This window comes from Peromyscus eremicus, chromosome 9, assembly GCF_949786415.1.
Source record: "Peromyscus eremicus chromosome 9, PerEre_H2_v1, whole genome shotgun sequence".
NCBI classification, from domain to species: Eukaryota; Metazoa; Chordata; class Mammalia; order Rodentia; family Cricetidae; genus Peromyscus; species Peromyscus eremicus.
In genome coordinates, this window is record NC_081425.1 from 72,607,346 (window position 1) to 72,629,292 (window position 21,947).

Sequence of the window (21,947 nt, forward strand, 5' to 3'; positions counted from 1 at the left end):
TACGTTCAGGCAAAACACTCATACATGTAAAATAAAATAATTCTAAAAACTTAAAAAGAACGATGCATTTGTCTTCTACAACTATAAAAATGATATCTTGGCAACAAGTGGAAAATTAAAGGATTCATTTTTTGTTACATTAATTTTTAAAAATTAATATGATGTACATATAGATCCATTTTCTAGAAACTAAGGAATACTCACTCATTTCATCATTCTGTACTTTAATCTTTATTCTTTTGGAAAGACTACTGAAATAATTTATGTAAGAGAACTTTGGCTTTCACATTACTTAATTTACTCTTTACTTCCAAGGGAATAATAAATACAGAAGGTCACAGTTACACTGTTTTTCACATACAGATGTGGGAAAAAGTTCCTTACATTTTCCCAATGTTTGGACAAAGTTCAACAGTTTTTCCATTGTCTGTTTTACTGAATCAAATATCAGTGAACACTCCACATCAAAAAGGCCCAGCACAGTAGAGATTGAAGAATATTAAGTGTGCAGAAGGGTTTTCTAGGTGATGCCACAAAACTCTTAATAGTACAACTTTCTGAAAGCGGGTGTGCTGTTAAATGTGCTTTACAAGGAAAGTGACTGAGAATCTGCTTCTGAGTGTGAAAGGGCTTTCTAGGAGTCTATGGAATCCCTCAAGTCTCCAATGAATTCACTGTCCTGCTTGATTATTGAGCCCTGTAATTGTCACTGCTCACAATGAGGAAGTGTCTTGTGAGTAATTAGGTGAGTTAGCTGAAATCTCTTTCAGAAAGAAACTTGAATCAGAACACACTCTATATATGCCCTCTGCCCTACAAAGCTATAACATATAATTTTTTTCAGTTGAGTTGTTATGTAAGTAGAATAAAATATCATTAATAAATGTTTCTATATATAATAACTGCTTAATGAATTAACAGTCCTAATGTCTTGCTAAGGAGTCTTCCTTTCAAATATAAATGGGCGGAAACTGGGCACAATGGTGTACTTTTGTAATTCTAGCACTTGGGAGGCAGGAGAAAAGTGAGTTCAAAGTCTGTCTGAGCTACATAACAAGAAGACCTTCTCTCAAAAAAACAAAGCAAAAAAGAAAGGAGAGAGGATGTCTAATCTGATATTAATATTTGAATGACTTTTAAATGAAATTATTGATCTAAGCCCATAAAACAAGCTGTCATGTACTATCCATAAGGTCTATATAGCACATAAACTAGGACTATTTTCCTAGATAAAGACAAAACAATTGTCACCAATCCATAGACAAAGTATGATGATTGAAAAAAATAATAAAAATTACTTAACCAAAAGCCCCACTGTGGGGCTGGAGAGATGGCTCAGTAGCTAAAGAGCACTGGCTGTTCTTCCAAAGGACATAAGTTTGATTCTCAGCACCCATCTGGGAGCTAACAACTTTAACTCCCAGTTCCAGGTCACCCAACACTCTCTTCTGGCCTCCACAGGTACTGCATGCATGTGGTACACAGACATACATGCAGGAAAAGCACCCAAACACATTATAATCACACACACACACACACACACACACACACACACACACACACACACACACTCAAAAGCTCCATTGTGTTTGCACTTGGCAATCCATGAATCCTATCTCAAAATTTCTTTTATTTTCTTGAACAAATCTGTATAAGTAATCTTTCCAAAAAGCAAACAGTTAATAATCTTGGTAGAATCTTAAAATTAAAATTTAGTAAAAATTAAGACATACAAAAATGTGTGAATGATTTATGATACTTGATCCCACTAATTGTAAACAGGAGGGACGGGCGTTAAAGTGAGGTTGTAAACGAGCTAAAATATTTAAACAGTCTACAGACACTATTTTCCATTTTAACTTAAGAACATTTTCTGATGAGTTAACTATAGTATGAAAAAAACTGTTTCCCATTTTTTTTTTTTTTTTTTTTTTTCCGAGACAGGGTTTCTCTGTGTAGCTTTGGCGCCTTTCCTGGAACTCACTCGGTAGCCCAGGCTGGCCTCGAACTCACAGAGATCCGCCTGGCTCTGCTGCCCAAGTGCTGGGATTAAAGGCGTGCACTACCACTGCCCAGCCTGTTTCCCATTCTTAATTCAGTTTTTTTTTAATAATGTGAAGTCAAAGAAAGTATTGCTTCTAATGAACTATACATTCTTAGAATTTACTCTGACTTACAGAAAGGTAAACCTTATGAGCTATGTTGAAGTTACACACTGTGAACACCACTGCTGTGATCATTTAAATACAACCACTATGTTGTAAAGGGTAGCCAAATAGCAATAACCAAAACCAAGTTTTTATACTGCTGAAGAGGTACACTTAATTCTAAGATCTCACACTAACTAAAGAAAAACAAAGATAAAGATGATTTAACATATTGGATTCAAGTCATGGAAGTACATTTTGTTTTATTCTTATAGTACTAGGGGTTGAACACAGGGTTATAGACACAGTAAACAAGTGAACCACCACTAAGTTACACAGGCAGCCAGCCTGTGTAATGTGAACCATTGCTTTATTTACTGCATGCGTGTGTATCTCTGTATCTCTCTCTGTCTCTGTCTCTGTCTCTGTCTCTGTCTCTCTCTCTCTCTCTCTCTCTCTGTGTGTGTGTGTGTGTGTTTGTGTGTGTGTGTGTGTGTGTCTTTACTGGGGATTGAACTCAAGGTCTTGCATATACTGAGCTACATACCCAGGCCTCTGTAAGTTTTTATTTTCGGAATGAGGTCTCTTTAAGTTCCCAGACAGGCCTTGAACTTACTTTATATCCCAGACAAGTCTTGGACTTACTGTATTCCTACCCTATCCTCCTGAGTAGCAGATTATAGGCCTGCACTGTCAGGCTCAGTTTGTTTTATTTTTATAAATATGTGATATATTTGTAATATGTGAATCTTGATTTTTTTTTTTTGGCTTAGGTTATTACTAAAAATCATGTGGTTCACATTTCAGGAGAACACAGTGGTACAGTACAGCACAGACAGACATGCAAAGACAATATGAGAAGGATGCTCAAGTCTTTTCAGTTTCACTGAGTAATGCAAATGGCAGAAATGCTCCACTGAGGTACAGCGACTGTAATGGTGCTAAGAAAGTCCGTCCTAATAAGTGTAAGCGTCAAGTCTTTGGTTAAAACATAACTGCCTTCCTTTGGTCCATGAGACTGATAGAAAAGTATTCATCTGCTGACATGATGGATAAATCAGGAGGTTCTAATTTATACCACTGACACAGGTTTGCTACCAATGATAATGTGCATTTTTCTTTCCACTACATGGATTTTCATGTATTGTCACATATTTGTCTAACCCTCAATCAGAAGGCAAATAACAGAAACCGGAAATTCATTCCAAACACACATTCGATGTGCCTCATAAAATTCATGAATGTGTTTGACTTCAGTGTTACTTGCATACAAAGAACCCCACTGGGGGAGTATACTAGCTTTCACCTATACTGAGCTCTCCTACTTGAAGTAAGTCCAACTGGAAGCAGACAGGCCATGCAGCAGCAGATGGACATTAGTGGTAACTAAATTACTATTAGTGTCACTCCTTACTGATAACTAAGAAGGCACAATGGATTAGAGGAAGGAAATATGCTAAAGCCGGATACCATCAACTGCACATGAACCATTCTCATCCTTCCATTTCTTATCTCTCCGGCTCGTTCACATAATCAACATCACGTTTTTCATCTCTCCAGGCTACAAGAATGGTCAAACTACGATTCTGGCAACCAAACACCTAGTACTGTTACACTTCGTTCTTTTGGTGTCACTCAACATTCTTGCAGCAAATATGCTCGGGGCATCTAACGTGTCAAGTTCTACTCAGGAGTCTGATGGGGGGAGCTAAGCCTTCTCATTTCCAAGTTCAGACCTCATGAACAAAAACCAGTAACTGATGACATGGTATATCAAGTTGTAGCTCTTTAGCCAGCACCACTGGGCCTCAAGAGTTATAATCCCCCCATGTTTAATGAATGTGCAAGTAAGTCCTTCTTCCACATTCTATAATTGTGTTGTCACTCCTGAGAACACCAAACGAAGGTTACTTTCTCTTCACGAGAGTTGGTCTAGACTATCGTTTCGGCCTGCGCTAACTACAGACGCTCTGAAAGGAAAACTGCCACATCTTCTCATGATTTAAAACTGTATAAAATAGAGGGATTTCTAAAGCCTTCGAAAAGGAAAAACTAAACTAAATGGAAGGAATAAGGTTATGAACCGCTTCCATAAATAAATGTAACCAATCAATTTCCATGAGAATTGAGATTTACAGGCCAGCAAGAGGGTTCAGCAGGTAAAGGGACTTGTGACCAAGCCTGAAAACCTGGGTTTGAGCCTCAGGACCTGTGTGGCGAAGGGAGAGAACCAATTCCCTCAAGCTGTTCTTGGACCTCCATAGGTGCGCTGAGGCATGTGCATGCCTCCTCAACCCCCACAAAATGTTTTGTTTTTCAGAAACAATTAACTAAAATAAAGCTATACAACAAAGCTCTAAAATAAAATCTGAAATAATCTTTTTTTTGTACTTCACTATCTCATACCTGAATTATCTAGAAGAAAGAGCTTTGCTAGGCTTTCATGTTCCCACTGTTCTACTATGTCCACTAACTTGCACAAAGAGAGGCCAGCACCTGCTGAGGGGCCGCCTCGTTCCAAACAGTGGCCCAGTTAAATCACAGCTGGTTTTGTTTGCGGTATGTACAAACGTGTAAGACCTTGAAATCAGCTTGCTGCTCAGTCTCGACAGTGTACTTGGCATTCAGGAGCAGGAAGGAAACTGGCTCCAAGTCTGTTCCAGCCCATCACTGTCAAAGGCACAGGCCAAGGCACCTATCTTAGGTATCTAACTCGACACCCAAGGTCCTTTTTTTTTTTTTTTTGGTTTTTCGAGACAGGGTTTCTCTGTGTAGCTTTGCGCCTTTCCTGGAACTCACTTGGTAGCCCAAGCTGGCCTCGAACTCACAGAGATCCGCCTGGCTCTGCCTCCCAAGTGCTGGGATTAAAGGCGTGCGCCACCACCGCCCGGCCCAAGGTCATTTTAACTGAAAACGTAGAAGATGTGGCCTCATTTCCACACCGTTAAGACTTTACAAGTGTAAGCCAGGCGGTGGTGGCGCACACCTTTAACCCCAGCACTCGGGAGGCAGAGCCAGGCGGATCTCTGTGAGTTCGAGGCCAGCCTGGGCTACCAAGTGAGTTCCAGGAAAGGCGCAAAGCTACACAGAGAAACCCTGTCTCAAAAAACCAAAAACAAACAAACAAACAAAAAAGACTTTACAAGTGTAGAAAGTAAACACAAAACATCCAAATAATTAAAATCAACAAAATGAGGGTACTAAGCTACAGCACCACCACCAAACATGAAAAACAAAAAACTGAATATGAAGTAGCTGAATTACCCAAAGTTGTGAAGTGCATTTTATATTCAATTCGTTAAGGTCGTCATCCATCTTTATGAGTTTGAAAAGCTGCAAGTCTGTGTGAGTTAGAAGTTATCATTTTATTTATAATTTTAAGAACTATGTACATTTATTAGCCAAGCAGTAATAACTGATGACTAGTTCCAGTGGCAAGAATCTCGGCAGGAAACAGATTTAGCAATTTAAATGTTTTATAAGTTTTTGTAATTGAGGAAACTTTTCATAATCTGACATTTGTTAAAACCACTTATTAGAAATTATGCAGCACAGTAGCTGTGGAAATATGAGCTAGCTTCACAATTATAAAGTCAGCCTATGTAGCCCTTTCCTATTGTACATAGTGGCATAAGCCCCACGGCGGCCTATCAGCTAACTGGCAGGCAGGGGGCTGCTCTATTCAAAGTGGGAGATACAAGCTGCAGGGCAAAAACCTGGCAGCTCCCATCTGACCCCACAATCCCCTACTGGTGACAGCTCCAAGCTCCATGGCAAATTAGGCCTTCTCATATTACAATTGGAGAAGACAGATTCCATTAGCAGTATCTGAAATTGAGTGGAGAGCCGCACTGTTATCAGGCTTGACTCATAAGCACTGCTATTAATCAGAGCTATGATAGCATTTATATATTTCAAGCTATCTGCTGCCGCTGTGATATTCTGCTACAAAGGGTTGATGGGACTTAGGAAAGTGAACAATAGAGCTTTCTGGGAAAAGCAGAGTAAATCAAGAAAGTCTATGACTTCCGCACATTCTGAAGGGATTGCGGTTTACATAAATTTTCTCCCAATTGGAGATTGAGCTCTTCCTCATCTTACACATGGGATTTAGTTGTCACTCAATGGTAACAGCTGTGAAAAGGTGAAGCGGCCCACCGCTCAGAATATTGCCTTCGCTTTTAAAGCAATTAACCCATGAACAGGAGGGTACCTGGTGATATCAAAGGGATTAGGCCAGGCAGTGCATTATTAACATCTCCTTGAACTAATTCTAACTCTGACTAGCTGTCAGAAAAGACTCTACAGTCTTAAAAGAGTTTTGCCCTGCTTTTCTCCCTTCAAAATGAAGCACTGCTATTTGAGCCTAATATGTCCCTCAACTTAGAAGAAAATGCAAATGAACTAGGCTCTTAATATGCTTAACCAGCCTGAGTCAATGCAATTTTAATACAAGTATGAGAAAAATATATGATCAATTAACCAGGGATCAAGACAGATATTCCCCTGAATGGGACTGAATGCTCTGGTACCTCCCATTCTTCTCCAAGTATGAAAGCTTGGTGACGATTTGTTACTTAGGCATAGTTACTTCGGAAATTAGGAAGCGCTTCACATTATTCTCTATGGCAATAATCTAAAACACTCTTTTGAGCTGGAAAATCCAAATGTCCCTTAAGCAGGAGATTCCGCATTCTCCAAGGTATGGCATTTTAATTTTCTATTCTTTATTGAGTGGAATCTTAATGGAAGCTGTAAGAATAGCAGACACACTGCTCAGAATCGAGCACTTTCCAAAACTATAATCAAATTAATTTTAGCAGTGAATTGATGTTTAGAAACACATAATATAAAAAAAATGACAAAATTCCATGCATAAAACATGGACACAAAATAACCTGTCAGAAGATATTCAATTATTATTGCTGCAATTGATGGCAATTTCTTTGTAGTTCCAACATACCACTGATTATTGATACACACAGAGTCTACATAACATATTTGACACTGAGAGATCTGGTTTCTTATCATACAGTGCTAATGGTCTTACTGTTTTTATAAATTTCCAGAACAGAGACTTTAGGAATCCCTGAAAATCTACTTAGTTAGTGGATGGTTTATCTTTCTTTAAAGTGATTTTTTTTTTTTTTAAATAAAAACTAGAAGCATTTTACTTTCATTTCACCTGGCACAGATTTTTCTGTGGTTCCATTTGGCCACTAACAGTTGGAAATCCTCATCCTCATCCTCATTTGCTGACTTCAAGGCTGTTGAGAATGTATTTCTTACCTTGTACCTCCTCACACAAATGCTCTAAGATGTGCCCTCACCAGAGACTGTAAACAGTTAAGCCTTCCTGAGGGACAGCATTTTAATACGACTCTGTCAGGACATTTTCCTCTGTTAGTGCTAGCAGCACATAGGAAATGTGTTTGACGTAGATGTTTGATTGTGACTTAGCATTCTTCCTGATTCACTACAATAGGATCTAGTTTGATGTTTCCTGGAAAAATAACTTTGAAATTTAAATAGTAAGCAAAATTAGATGGCATTCATATTTATGATTTAAATTACCTGTAACTTTTTAAAATTTTATATATAGCATCTATGAATTATAAATAGAATACTTTAAATTACATATTATCAAATTTAAAAATGATTTACTTCAGTGACCTAAAAGAATCATTGTTCTTTTAAAACACTAACTTAATCACATAGCCTTAATATAAAGATATAGGGCTGAATTGTGTATATCATAGAAATGAAAGATTAAATTCCTCTAACAAGATGCCGGCTTTCAAATGCCCCAAAGGGAACCCTATTTCAGAAGAGCCACACTCTTACCACACTCTTACCACTTTAGTTCAATGAGCTACAATGACACACACTGCTTTCCGTGTGCTATTTTACTCCTATGCTTTCCACATTAGAGCAAATCAAATAAAACTGAGTTCCTGCCAACCATTAAGAAAGACTGACAAAAAATGCAGTGTTAATGACATCTTATGGCTTTTAAAAGCAAGAGAAGGATACAAGAAAAGCAAAAATTACATAGTAATTGGAAACAACGAACAAATTGTTCTTTCAATCTAAGTCATGTTTACTGGGGAAAAAAATGGAGCTTTTTACATCAACACATTTAAACAGAAATTTGCTTTTGAAACACAATCTTTGTTTAAAAGGTACAGAAGGTCTTTATGTCCACCCCAAGAGCTAAATATAGTGAAAGCTATGTGAACAATTACCTGAAAAAGAATTAATTTACTGCACACCAGTCAGCTCTAACCCTACATGTACAGTAATGCACTCTTAAGTGATGGGAGAAAGAAAGAAACAAACTGCTTCCTGGACCAAAGCCCTTCAACAGTCATCAACGAAACGGAAAGATGGTTTGGTCTGTAAATGAACAAAGCACTGAAATGTCTCCTAAACAAATTCTGAGCAAGGAGGCAACCTGGAACAGAATATATTCACTGTATGCCAGGGCTGAAGAAAGCCACCGCTGTAAGGCTGCACAAAACCTCTCCTGCTGCTGGGTTTACATCCACAGAAGAAAGGTTCCAGAGGTCAAGTTCAGGTCATACAACAAATGAAATTGTAACAAGCCAGCTGACATTGTATAATGTCTTCTTCCACTCAATCAATAGGCTACTGTTAGTCCTATTACCATAGAGATGGCTTCTCCTTTCTGAAGGATGTCTATTGTTTGACAAAACAGATTTGCCACTTGAACTGGGTTATTCCCAAAGGACGTGTACCTTGTCAGTTATTTGTATTCAAAATAATGAAATATTTTCATATTAAAGTGCATGTGAGCAATAGTGTTGTTAGCTTCCTTTTCAGGGAAAAAAAACAACTTTTCTGAAGTACTGTATTAGCAAACCACTCACATAGCCATTTTAGTAGTATTAGAGCTCTGATTCAAAATGTCAGCAAGTGTAATGATTCATCCACAGTGGTGTATATTAAATCAAGGAGTCACATGCTCATCTTAAACTCATATAATCAAACACAATAAGCAATAAAATCTATTTTTAAACTGGACAACTAAAGGAAAATTATTGTCTAAAACTATTTGGACTTGGAAGAAGTTTTTGTATGATTTTTAAAAATAGTAACTCTCTGTGGAATGCCATCAACAATATGTGAGAAATATGAAAAGTTATCGAGTACCAATTGCCTTACTTTCTTCAGAGCACACGTGTGTGCACATGCGCGCACACACGCACATACACACACACACTCAGACACACAATTCATAAGTGTCTATCTTAAAGTTTCTTGTGAAAATTAATAACTCATGTTTTTAATATTGAACATGTTAAGTTCCAAATTTCAACCTAGATATTTAAAAATAAAAAATCAATTTTTCTCTTAATGGAAACTGGCAGGAGCTTAGTCAGAAGATCCAGAAGAAAGAACCTTTTCCAACTTTTTAGAAAAAAATATCCATAACACTAAGCAACCCAGGCAAGGACCTTATTTTAAACACTGACTATTAGAGGACTATCAATGAAAATATATAAGATTATATAGAAATACATCAAGTGATATGGATAAAATTTAGTAAACTGTCAAAACTATAATAGTTGATTCTGAATCCTTTCTGCAAATAGGTTTAAAAGTAAACTTTAGAGTTATTATGTTAGCTTTTTCACTTCTATAAGTAACGCAAAAGAAACGTGGAATTTAAAGGGCAATACTATGACTATTACATTAAAAATGCTAGTTGGCAATATTAACATTGGAAATTGAATCTACTTAAATTATACTATATTTACATTCTTTTTTTTTTTTTAACTTAAGAAAAGCTTACAAGAGTTTTTGGATGCAGGACTTTGTTTTTTCCCATTTGTCCACAAAGTCCAACTTGTATTTTTTGGTGTCATCCTCTTAGGAAACAGGTTTAGACTAAGTTAAGAATGGAGACAGAAACATCAGAGGCAAAGAAGTCACTAACGTCCTAAACTAGTGGCCAATCTATTAAAAGCACAGTAGCTTTCAACTACGAACACCTCGATCCCTGAGGTCAGTGGGGTCTATTGTGTCTCCCTTGCCTAGGGCTACAGTGGGACAATGTGAATCCTCACTAAAACCACACTCCAAACGTGACAGCCTGGTTTCCACAAGCATACAGTTATGTTCATATTTATAATATAATCAGCTCTCAAACCACACCCCAAATGTGACAGGTTATGTTCATATTTATAATATAATCAGCTCTCAAATCACACCCCAAATGTGACAGGTTATGTTCATATTTATAATATAATCAGCTCTCAAACCACACCCCAAATGTGACGGCCTCCTTTCCACAAGCACGCAGTATGCTCATATTTATAATAGAATCAGCTCTCAGGCCCAGCCTGAGAGGCAGCTGCCCATCTGCAGCATGGTGAGTAATTAAGTGAATTTACCATCTACAAAAGACAAGCTTTGTGTCGCTCAGTCAGCCCACCCTCATCTTTGTAAAATGACAGTCCTCATTAGTCCTGCCTGACCAGAGAACTGTGATAACGGACGGGTGACACCTTCATCCCACTGTACAAAGCAGAGCAACTGTGTGAGCATATGAGGGGCTATGAAATTCCCCTAAGAAAGTGAGATCATGTGACTCAGGGAAGCCACTTCAGCAACAAAAGATTCTCAGAGTTAACTGATCAACCACTCTACCTGTAAACGGTGAAGAAAAGGAGGGAAGCAGCAACCGCTCCAAACAAGCCACAGAGAAGATTGACTCGGTAGGCAACGGGACCAAACGGAAGGAGTGTGATGGCCAGGCCAGCCACCAGTGTGAACAAAGGGTAGCCGGGAGGGTGGGCAACCTACGGGAAAAAGAGGCAACGGTCAGACGCGCTCATCTGGGAAGATGTGTCTCACTGGCTTTCACTGACAAGAAGCCCTTTTCTCAGGCAAGCATGAGGACTGTGCCTTGATGACTAACTGTCTGAATAGCAGCTTCCTACTGTAATCTTCTGTGTCAATATGGCTATTTTCTCTAGTGGATCTGCTGTGTCTATCATATGGGACGTCACCTACAGACAGGGTGACATAGTCCACTGTCAGTCCTTAAGCAGTTTGTGCTCTAGGTTTACAGTACATTCGGGTCATTTCAAAGGTTACTGAAAGCAGGCAGGTCCTGAAACATCGTCTTGGTAAGAGTTGAAAGACCACACTGCTACCGGATTACCACCATGCTGACAGTCGTAAGGTCTTGACTAAAGGGATCACACACTATAATAAAGTTTATTAAATAATAAACTTATTAAAATTGTTAACCCGATTTATTCTCCACAGCTTATACAAAATTTGGGATGATAATAAGCCAGCTACTGTATATATAGTAAAGGCTTTGCTTTATAATTTCAGTTAATTGGATTTAAAACTTAAAGTAAATTGTCATGTACTGTACTTATAAGTTACTAAAAACTAGGGCTTGAAAATAAATTAATCTACTTTATTCCATGCTTAATTAAACTTTCTTAATTCCTAAAACTGCTAATGAGAGCATTGATTAAACAATAAAACTAATACTTACCCCAAGCTCATGTGCGGCTGTGATCAGTTCCCCTGTGAAAAAATAATGTAAAACCAATAATTACTATTACAGAATGACACTCCTCCAAAGTTTTCAAAATCCGGATGCTTGCATTGGGGTTTTGCATTAATTTGACTGGATAAAACTGTAAATCTGGGGAGATTTAACAGCATGAAATAGTCTAAGAGTACTTTCTCCCTTAGGTCTTATTAACAAACTATCTCCCATAGTTTTAAGTAACTGGTCAGTGGAAATACAAGTGAATTCTCATTTGAAAAAATAGTTTTTCTTTCCTGAAAGCTGTATTTACTTGCAAATATATAAACACACTAACAGAGCATGAATGTGATATGCTGTGTTCTCTCAAGAACGTAGCATGACTTATAAAGGTGCAATTGTAAAGAGGGGTGGCAATAGTTTGGGCCTGTTATCTTAGTACTTGGGAGGCAGAGGCAGGAGGATTACCGTAAGTCCAAGGCCAGCCTAGGAAACCTAGTGAGACTGCCCCTCCTACAACAAAAAAGATGCAGCTGTCTGACATAAAAAATGAGCAGAGGTTTGAGGTTTGGACATTGTCAAAGGTGCCATGCTACCCAAATGCTGGCCTTTGGATACCTTGTCTACATTAAGTTACGTATCTTTAAACAATCTGCATTGTTTTGGTAAGCTCTCCCAGAATATGTCTTTTTACAGCACTCACTACATCACTCTATTCTTTACCCATAGCTCCTCAGTGCTAGTGATTCTTTCTAAGTTTACAGCACAGGAAGTAATCCAATGTCTGTTCCTGTAACTAGAGCACGTCTAACTCGTGGCTCGACACAGCAGCACTGTGAGACAGTCTGGAACAGTGACTTGTGGTCACTTCTGCTTATTAGGAAAGGCACTAGTGTCCATGTTCTGGTCCTCGACAGGTATCAACTCCCTACTGTCCTAGTTACAAAAGTAACTACCTCCACCTTCCCTGGCCTGGACTATAGCAAGACTTAACTAACCTACTTTAATGTTCTGAAACTATTCTTGACTGCAACACCCTTCCCCAATTTATATAAAATCAAGAAGCTGGAGCCTATCCCTAGTCTATAATTTTTCAATGGCTATTGTTACTAACTAAATTCAGATAGCTTAGCAAGAATAAGGGCTTCTCCAGTCAGGTCTAATGGCTTCAAGGTCCCTTGGCAGCCTTGTTCCCACACTACCTATGTGCCCCAAATCTGAACACCAGCCTTCCACTGGGGTGGCCTGTTTTCAAAGCTCCATCACTCATCTTCTCACCCTGGAATACTCCACCTTTCTTCCCCAAATCTGCCAAGGCCCAGTTCAATTGCCACTTGGGAATAACACCTTTCCTTACACAGGCAGGCCCAGCATCCTCTATCAGTTAATCATTTCCTCTCCTCCACAGAGCATGCCTCCAACTATTCAGCACTTTCCAATACAGGATTCTATTCTAGCTGGTTGTTTTCATTTCTCTCTCTCACTAAGTCTGAGAACATCATCGGAGTCATTTCAGAATCCTGCCAAGAAAACACCACCCGTTCCCTCTCTGGCCACCCACAAAGAATCAACCACCAGTCCTCTGCAGAGGGTGGTGAAGACATATCACATTGTCATCCTTACCACTTAGAAACTTTCCTCCAGTGAGTGACTAATTCACAGAAGCCCCTGAAGGACAACCAGTTAACATAATGCTTACTTAGGTCAATTACTGATATTGACATCTCAGAATCTGAAGTATTTTTCATATCTTGAACACCTCTTTTAGAGAATTTGTTTATACCCTAAAAAAATGCATGTAACTATTTCCTATGTAACTACTCCAAAACAGGATCTTACAACTTTACTCCATGATTTAGCTCAGTTTTGATCTATTTTTGCTTTTATTTGTGGGACAAAGTATACCATAAGTTCCAGCTTTCAAGGTCACCATCTCTTCCATTCAGACTGTATTCAAACCACACTTTAATACCATCCCTCTAACTGCTTTTTGCCAAAATAAATAAGCTGTATTTTTACCCCTGTAATTCTGTTGCTATAAAGACAAATCTGGAATTTGACAAAATCCTATCAATTTTTGGCAACGTTCAATCTAAAGAAAAATATGCCGCTGTTCAAAATCTCTAATGTCTCCATGGTCAAGAGCAAAGGGAATGCTCTTAAAGGGAATGTGAAAGAGGAAGACAAAAGGAAACACTAAACTCAGTGCCTCCCGAGTTCTTGCTTTCTCCCAGCCCGTCAGCGGGGTTTTCTCAGCTACATTGAAGGGCTACTTGTATCAGAACAAAACTTCCTGAAGGTCTTCTGACATTGGCACTCAAACTTGCTGGGCAATTCTGAAGTAGATTCAGGTTTGACACACACAACTTGGTTGTCCCAGATACAAACTCGGAGCAAGCCCAGAAGAGCTGCCTGTAGTTGTTTCAAATGAACACACACCCATGTACCGTCCATTAAAGTCACCACATTTAACATATATTAATCCACCAATAAGTGAATTCTTTCTCTAAGGATCGTGAGAACTGTCCATGAACGAATACGCATGTCTAGTAGTGGAAAAAAAAAAAAAGGCAATGCCACACAATGTGGTAGATCTTTTGAGTAAAACTTTCGACTAATGCTTTATTTGGTTTTGAGATGTGTTCTGTTTATTGACAGAATACATTATTTCATAAACATTCAAGTACATTCAACACAAAAACAACATGATCAAAGGTAAGCTTAAACAAAATTTCCACATTGGCATGTAGTTGAAAATAGCTCTTGATGATTCCCAAAAATGATCATAAAATATCAGAAGCAAGCAAGCAACCAACCAAACAAATCAGAACATGTAAGAAGTCTGGTAATTCAGATGAATACACAATTTTATTCTTTTGGTAACACATGAAATACAGTACCAGAGAAGAAGGAAAGCAACAGTTTAAAAAGACTATCACTATGGGTGATGGAGAATTTAATAATGTCCCCAAATTCTTTTGAGTAGGCATTAAGAAGAGTGTTCTAAAGTCAATCTGCTTAAGTTCTTTTTGGGTGTCCCTCACTCGCTGTGACTCTAGTTAGCCTTATTTTACTCATCTGCAAAAGAAGAGAATAGCACCTACCTCTTAGGGCAGCTGGAAGGGCAAAAATCCATAAAAGGCACTTAGGACAATGAGTGGGATATAGTAAATGCAGTGTTATTATGCTTCTAACCCCACATTTGTGGCTCTACCAATCATAAATTGTAGACATCTTTTAACGGGTACAGAGCTACCTAACCTCTAAATAACACTCTCCAATATCAAACCTCTTGCCACCCCAAAACTACTTCATTATTTAATATTAATCTTGGAAAGTGGGTAACTCCATCCCCAAACATCACCCCCAGGAACTGCTCAGGGGATCCGGAAAGAGGAGATGACCTGAAAATGGAGCATCAAGGATTCTTCACCTGTCAGGCAATCCTGACGCCAGTCCTGGTAATCCCCATCTCCTGGCTGTCTTGGCGTGTAATCCTCTCCCCTTTGAACTGGTCTAGATTTCCTGACTCCCTCGAATAAAACAGGGCAGTGGCATATCACTTCCAGGATTAGGTTTCAAAAGTGACAGACAGAATGTCACACAGAATGCTCTATCTCTTTCTTTTGACAGGAGTCAGCTATCTCTGGAAAGAGTCACACAGCAGAGAACTACACTGAGTTTGAAGTAGATGCTCCCCAAATAGGGCTGAGAGGTCTGCAACTCCAGCCCACACCTCAGTGACCCAGCTAAACTGCACCGAGAGCTACTGATCCACAGACCGGGCGATGACAAACGTTCCCTGCTTCAGCCACCAAATCCGGGTGAATTTATCAGGTAGTGAAATGACAAACAGCTCATGGATTCTTCAGGAAATAGGTTCATTATGTTGTTACAGCACCATTCTGAAACACTGCTGGTTATTTTGAGGTATTATTAGTCACTTGATCTGGCTGTAAAACACACCAGGAAATTTGTTTCTGGATTCAAATATGTAACAATTATGCCCCCGTCTTCATCTAGGTGAGACATGCTTTTCTTTTCCCACAGAGTGCTTTAAGCTGCACCACCTCCCACACCCCACCCCCCTTTTAAGAGTTTCCCTCTTAATACTCAGGTTCTAACTATTATCACTGCCTGCGAAGCCCTTCCTGATCTTCTGAACGACTCCCATTCCCAACCACATTTCTCTTAGTGCCTCCGTAATCTACCACCACTTAAAACGTAACTTAGTGACTTGTTGTGTCGTGTTTAAGCACACCAGAACGCTCTAGCTATTTTGTTCACTACTGCCAATCTTTTCGCCTGTACCACTCTAAGGGCTCGATGGGTGATATTTATGGACCAAAACGGTAGGGAAAGTAAAACTGATGAGGGGTAAGCGGACAGGTGGTTAAATTTCATCAGCCGAAAGCCACCGAAGCTGGACAGCTTCGAGAACACAGAGGCCAGAGATCCAGAAACGGAAGGAGGACTAGTTCTGGAACTCAGGACCCCTGCGCTGAGCTCCGGCGATGGGACGCGGGCGCGGGAGCCGCACCCGGGGACAGGGGGCCTGGGAGGAGGGCGGCCTGCGAGTACTTTACCCGAGTCTCCCCCCGGCAGCGAGCGGGGCAGCGTGAGGGTGAACACGGCAGCCACGGCGGCGAACACGGCCACGCTGCCGCGGAGGCCCCCGGAATGCCACGGCCCCGCTCGGGCTGCCGGGCCCCCGCCGCCGTCGCCATGGAGACCCATGGGCCCGGACGCGCGCCAGCCCCGCCGACAGCGCACACTCGCCGCGGCACGGACCTGCCCGGCCGAGAGGCGCGCGCAGCCTGCGGCGGCTTCCGGTCTAGCAAGGCGGAGCGGACCACACCTTCGCCCGTCCGGCGGGGGAGGAGGAAATGGTGGGTGCGCCCCCGCACGGCCTAGGAGTTCTCTTGGAGACACCACGCGGGGCAGTGTGCTTGCCTCAGTGTGTTTTGAAGTAATGAATCACAAGGGTGCATAATTCCTGACTACAGCAAGCCTGCGACAGGCCTACTGACCCTATGCAGTACTGTCCCCCCCTCCCGCTCTGACTTGGTTGGTTCCAACAGAGAAGGAAGCGGAGACGAAAATGGCGAGCCAGAAAGCGCCGCTCTGCCCCCTACGGCCTGGAGTGGAACTGCACAAAAAACCCTTTAGTTGTCCAAGAACTACCTAGTTGCTGTTATATTTTTCATTGGAACACATTGATCACGGCTATGTATAACGATTCGCCTCACTAAAATTAGCGTAAATCCATGTGATAACTATTAGTTCACTAATCTTAAGATATTAAAATGTACTAGTTTGTCTTGTTTTCTTATAACATGAGAACGTGGAAGGTAAGTTGGAATGCTTGAGTTCTGGGCCCTAAGAAAAAAATTCTTCGCGATAAAAGTGTCTCTTTCTTAAATAAAGAGGAATGTTTTGGTGGAGACTTGCTCTGAAAGTGGGAAATGAAATGGAGACATCACGTAAATAATGCAAATGAAATGCAAAAAGAGACGGGAGCTACTGGACAACCTCGCAGCACACTGCTGGGAATTGAACCTAGAGCCTCACACGCTGCCACTGAGCTGTCTTCCCAGCCCTTAGTAAACATTTTAAGCTTACAGTTTGCTTTAGTATAGCAATTATTCAGACTGGGAAGGGAGGGGGCAACCTCCATAGAATGTATTTCAAAAGACAGGAAAAATGAACAACGTTCTCATATGTGCTACATCCACTCTGACAAGGACAAAGTGTCCCAGCTGTAGAACTGATTGGCAGTAACTGTGCCCACCTGTCTTAGTCTTTTCCTGGTGTTTATAGAATGCTCTGCCACCCAAGCTCCTGGAACACTGGAGTTGGGTGATGTGCTTTCCTATTGCTGTGAGAAAACACTGTGGCCAAGGAAACCTATAGAAGAAACAGTTTATTTGGAGTTACAGCTCAAGAGGGATGAGTTTGTCATGGCAGGTCGGCATGGCAACAAGCAAGCAGCATGGAGGCCAGAGCAGGAAACAGAGGGCTCATTTCTGGATCCCTGGCTCTGCATATTAAGTACAGCATACGGCAATTTAAGTTTCAATTCCAAGCAGGAAACAGAGCAAACTCAAAGTGGCGTGAGACTTTGAACTTTCCAAGCCCTCCTCCAAGGCCTCCTTTTCTAAACCTCCTCTGAAAGCACCACCAACTGGAGACCATGTCTCCAAATGCTGAGGCTGTGGGGACATCTCATTTAAGCCACTATCTGGGACATGCTGCTTGGAAAATGGCTCTCAGCATCCCTGTATCCTAGTACTGGCTGCTTGCGTAGGTACAGGGTGGCACCTTAAGAACCCTGTCAACAGAATAACAGAAAGCGATGGTCATCCTCTTTTGAGATTAGATCATGAAAGACTGTGTTTAGCCTGCTCTCACTCCAATACTTCTCATCTTGTTCTTTCCAACAAAGCCAACTACTGCATTGTGAACTGCTCTTTGGAAAGGTCTACCGGTGAAAGAATGAGGCCCCTCCAGCCATCAGCCAGGGAGAAACTGAGGCTCTTGGTAAACTTCAAAGAACTGAATGCAGCTAATTCCATAGGAAGGAGTTAAAAAGTGGATCTTTCCCTGATGTTAGCCTCACAGTAAGTACAACTCACGGAGACCTTCACGGCAGCCTGTGAAAGCCCTTGAAGCCCAGGACCCAACTAATAATCATCCTGATTACTGTCCAGTGGAAGGTGTGAGGCAGTGGATATTGGAGCTTTGAGCTTCAGAAAGACTTCTGCTTCTTTTCTGAAAGAGCATGTCAATGAATAATTCAGATCCAAGGACACACTTCTTTCTCCTTTATCCATTTTATCTTTTTGCTTTTATAAAATGACATATTGTTTCAAAAGGGAATGATTATTCTCCTGTGTTTGGGTGGCAGAGATCAATGCTAGGACTATAAATGTGAATTTTGCTCATATAAGAATGATAGGAATGATGTGACAAAGGGATAGTGTGAGGAGAATACAATTATATATATATACATATGTATATACATACATATATATGTATATATATATATGAATGCTAACCTATGTATTAATGTAGGGAATGACAAACTGAGAGCAGTAGAAGAGAGTGAAGGATCTCCAAAAGCTGCAGAAAATAAAGAAAAAAGGGCAGGAAGAAAAGAGCATGAGTCAATTGTTGTTTCAGCAGTTAATATTTTATGTGTATGAGTGTTTTTGCTTGTGTGTATGTATGTGCCCCACATACATGTCTAGTGCCCATGGAGTTCAGAAGAAGGCCTGAGATTCCCCTGGATCTGGAATTAGAGGTAGTTGTGAGCCAACAGATGAGTGCCAGGAACTCTACAAAAGTCCCCTACAAAAAAGCTTCTAACCACTGAGCGAGCTCTATCATCCCATCCTTCACTCCTCCAAAAGAGTGTTCTGGAAATGGCATTGCATGAGTCTTCTATATTTCTTTCACCTCGATTGAGTGAGTAGCATGCCTTTCCTAGAAGCAAAAGATGCTGGGAAATATACCTTTCAACAGGCAGCTTGTCCAGATCTGTCTCTGTCTCTGTCTCTGTCTCTGTCTCTGTCTGTCTCTCTCTCTCTCTCTCTCTCTCTCTCTCTCTCTCTCTCTCTCTCTCTCTCTCTGTGTGTGTGTGTGTGTGTGTGTGTGTGTGTGTGTGTGTGTGTCCATGTCTGTGCATGTGGAGACTAGAGGTCAATGTCTTCCACTATGGCTGTCCACCTTGGGTTTTTTTGTTTGTTTGTTGGCTGGTTTGGGGTTTTGTTGGTTTTTTGTGCTACTGCTGTGAAGAGACGCCGTGACCACAGCAGCGTTTATAAAAGAAAACATTTATTTAGGGGCTTGCTTGCAGTTCCAGAAGGGTTGTCCATTATCACCATGGTGGGGGAGCGTGGTTGCAGGAACGCAGGTGCTGGACCAGTGGCTGAGAGCATTAAATCCTCATCCACAGCAGACAGGCAAAGAGAGTGAGACACGGGACCTGGCAAAAGCCCACGCCCAGTGACACACCTCTTTGGACAAGGACATACCTCCTCCAGCAAGGACACACCCCCCTAATCCTTCAGCAGTTCCTGAACTGGGGACCAAGTATGCAAATATTTGAGCCTATGAAGACCATTCTCATTCAAACCGCTACACTCAGGATTCTCTTATACTGAGTAAAGGGAGAGTACATGCTGGGAGCTAACTAGGAAGCCCTTATAATTCAATTTGATGACCTGTGCATATCTGACCCTTGGATGGTCAAGGGTTCAGTTTCAGTAGAGTTGTAGATATGGAAACCAGGTACCAGTGGGTTAAAAAGTAGAAGATTGAAAATAGAATACATTTGTAAGAAGTTTAAAGAGAAAGGAAGAAGCATGGAAATTCACTGAAGTGTCAGGAGAGGTTCATTTTGTTTTGTCTTGTAGTTTAAAGGAGTATCTGGAAAAGGGGGGCTGTTAGGGATGAAGTCAGGGAAAACAGAAAAGGGTTGAAGTTAGGAGGGGAGGAAGGGACAACAGAGCACTTTCAAGCCGAGCTATGGTGGCACACGCCTTTAATCCCAGAGCGTGGGAGGCAGAGGCAGGCAGATCTCTGTGAGTTCGAGGCCAACCTGGTCTACAAAACAAGTTCCAGGACAGCCAGAGCTCTTAGATAGCACTCTAGCTTACACATGACAGCTGGGCTTGATTCTGGGGTAGACCACAAGATATGGAAGGACATTATTGTTCATGCTCTACTTCATCCCACGGTAGTTGGAGACCACTACAATAAAAACTACAAAAGAGAAAAACATGCAAATCACAGGATAGAACAAAGGAGCGGCGTTACTAGGACATGTATATTGTGAGGTGTTTTATTTATTTATTTTTTCCAAATCATTGTCTGATGTGACTGTAGGAGCTGACTAAGCAGGTGTGGAACCCATAGGAAAGGCCATCGGAGAATGCAGGCTGGACCCAGGGTTAAGTGGAAGCCTGCTGTTCAACCTAAATGTGGGGGTCATAGCTAGAGCCAAGCTGTCATATCCAATAACACCACTGAGGTCATGGGACATGTGAGTTAGAAACAGCATCAGGCTGAGGGAAAGTCACTTCCAAGTAACTATCCTTTATTTAAAATGCTTAAGGCCAGGGATTCTGGAGAGGTGGCTTCTTACAAATGTATTCTATTTTCAATCTTCTATTTTTTAACCCACTGGTACCTGGTTTCCATATCTACCACTCTACTGAAACTGAACCCTTGACCATCCAAGGGTCAGATATGCACAGGTCATCAAATTGAATTATAAGGGCTTGCTAGTTAGCTCCCAGCATGTACTTGCCACGCTTGTAGAGGACCTGTGATGAGTTCCCAGCACCCACATCAGGCAGCTCACAACTGCCTGTAACTCCAGCTCCCAGGGGTGGGGTGGGGGGCAGGAACTCCTCCCTGGCCTGCATGGGCATCTGCATTCACCTACACATACCCACACACAGGCAAAGACATACACATACTTAAAAAGAAAATATTTTATTTTAAAGCCTGCAAAAAAAATTGCTTAAGATCGGAAGTATTTAATATTTCAGAGGTTTTTTTCCCCACTTTTTAGAATATTTATATAGACTCCATTAGTTGCGTATCCCTAATATAAAAATCTAAAAATGCTCTAAAATCCAAAGACTTTTTTTTTTTAAACAGAATCTATGTAGCCTAACTTGACCTCAAACCTGTAACCCTCTTGCCTCAGCATCCTGAACTCTGAGATTAAAAACATTCTCCACTATTCCCAGCAGCCAAAATCCAAACATTTTTGAGCATCTTGTTGGCATACAATGTTTTCTGGTTTTAGAGCATTTCAGAATTTGGACTTTCGGGTGTTTAACTTGTACATAGCACTAAGCTTCTTTGGTGTCCCAAATGTGACCCCGAGTGTCTTGAAAGCCAAACAGGTCATATGAACTGACTCAAATCCCCAGGGAAAGACTTTTCCCTTGGTACTTACATAAACTATGAAAACACAAGGGGGTTTCTGCTACTTATTCCTGTTGGGCCTCCCATGGCCCCTTCGGCTTCTGCTGCTCCATCTCTAGCTGGGAGGGGTAAAAATGGCCCCCTCCTGTTTTCTTGTGACATCCACTGGCAACACAGTGTGAGTGAGGCACAAGAGGAGGGGGCCTCTTTTTCTATGGGATGGTTCTCTAGGCTTCTCTGACTCTATCCATCAGGGAGGGAGAGAGGCACTCCATCACTGCTGTGTGGGGACAGACGTCTAGGAAATGGTCTTCAATGATGCC

General features: G+C 40.9%; 1 protein-coding gene across 1 annotated transcript in view; it reads right to left on the reverse strand.

Annotated features, from left to right (window-relative positions):
* Tmem260 (transmembrane protein 260) overlaps positions 1–16,434 on the reverse strand; it is a 68,234-nt gene extending 51,800 nt beyond the window's left edge. The window contains exons 1-3 of the mRNA XM_059273720.1: positions 16,269–16,434; positions 11,686–11,717; positions 10,821–10,972 (exon numbers count right to left, since the gene is read on the reverse strand). Of these exons, the coding sequence (XP_059129703.1) occupies positions 10,821–10,972; positions 11,686–11,717; positions 16,269–16,419 (335 nt within the window). The 5' untranslated portion in view covers positions 16,420–16,434. The remainder of the gene's footprint in view (positions 1–10,820; positions 10,973–11,685; positions 11,718–16,268) is intronic.
* Between the last annotated feature and the right edge of the window lie 5,513 nt (positions 16,435–21,947).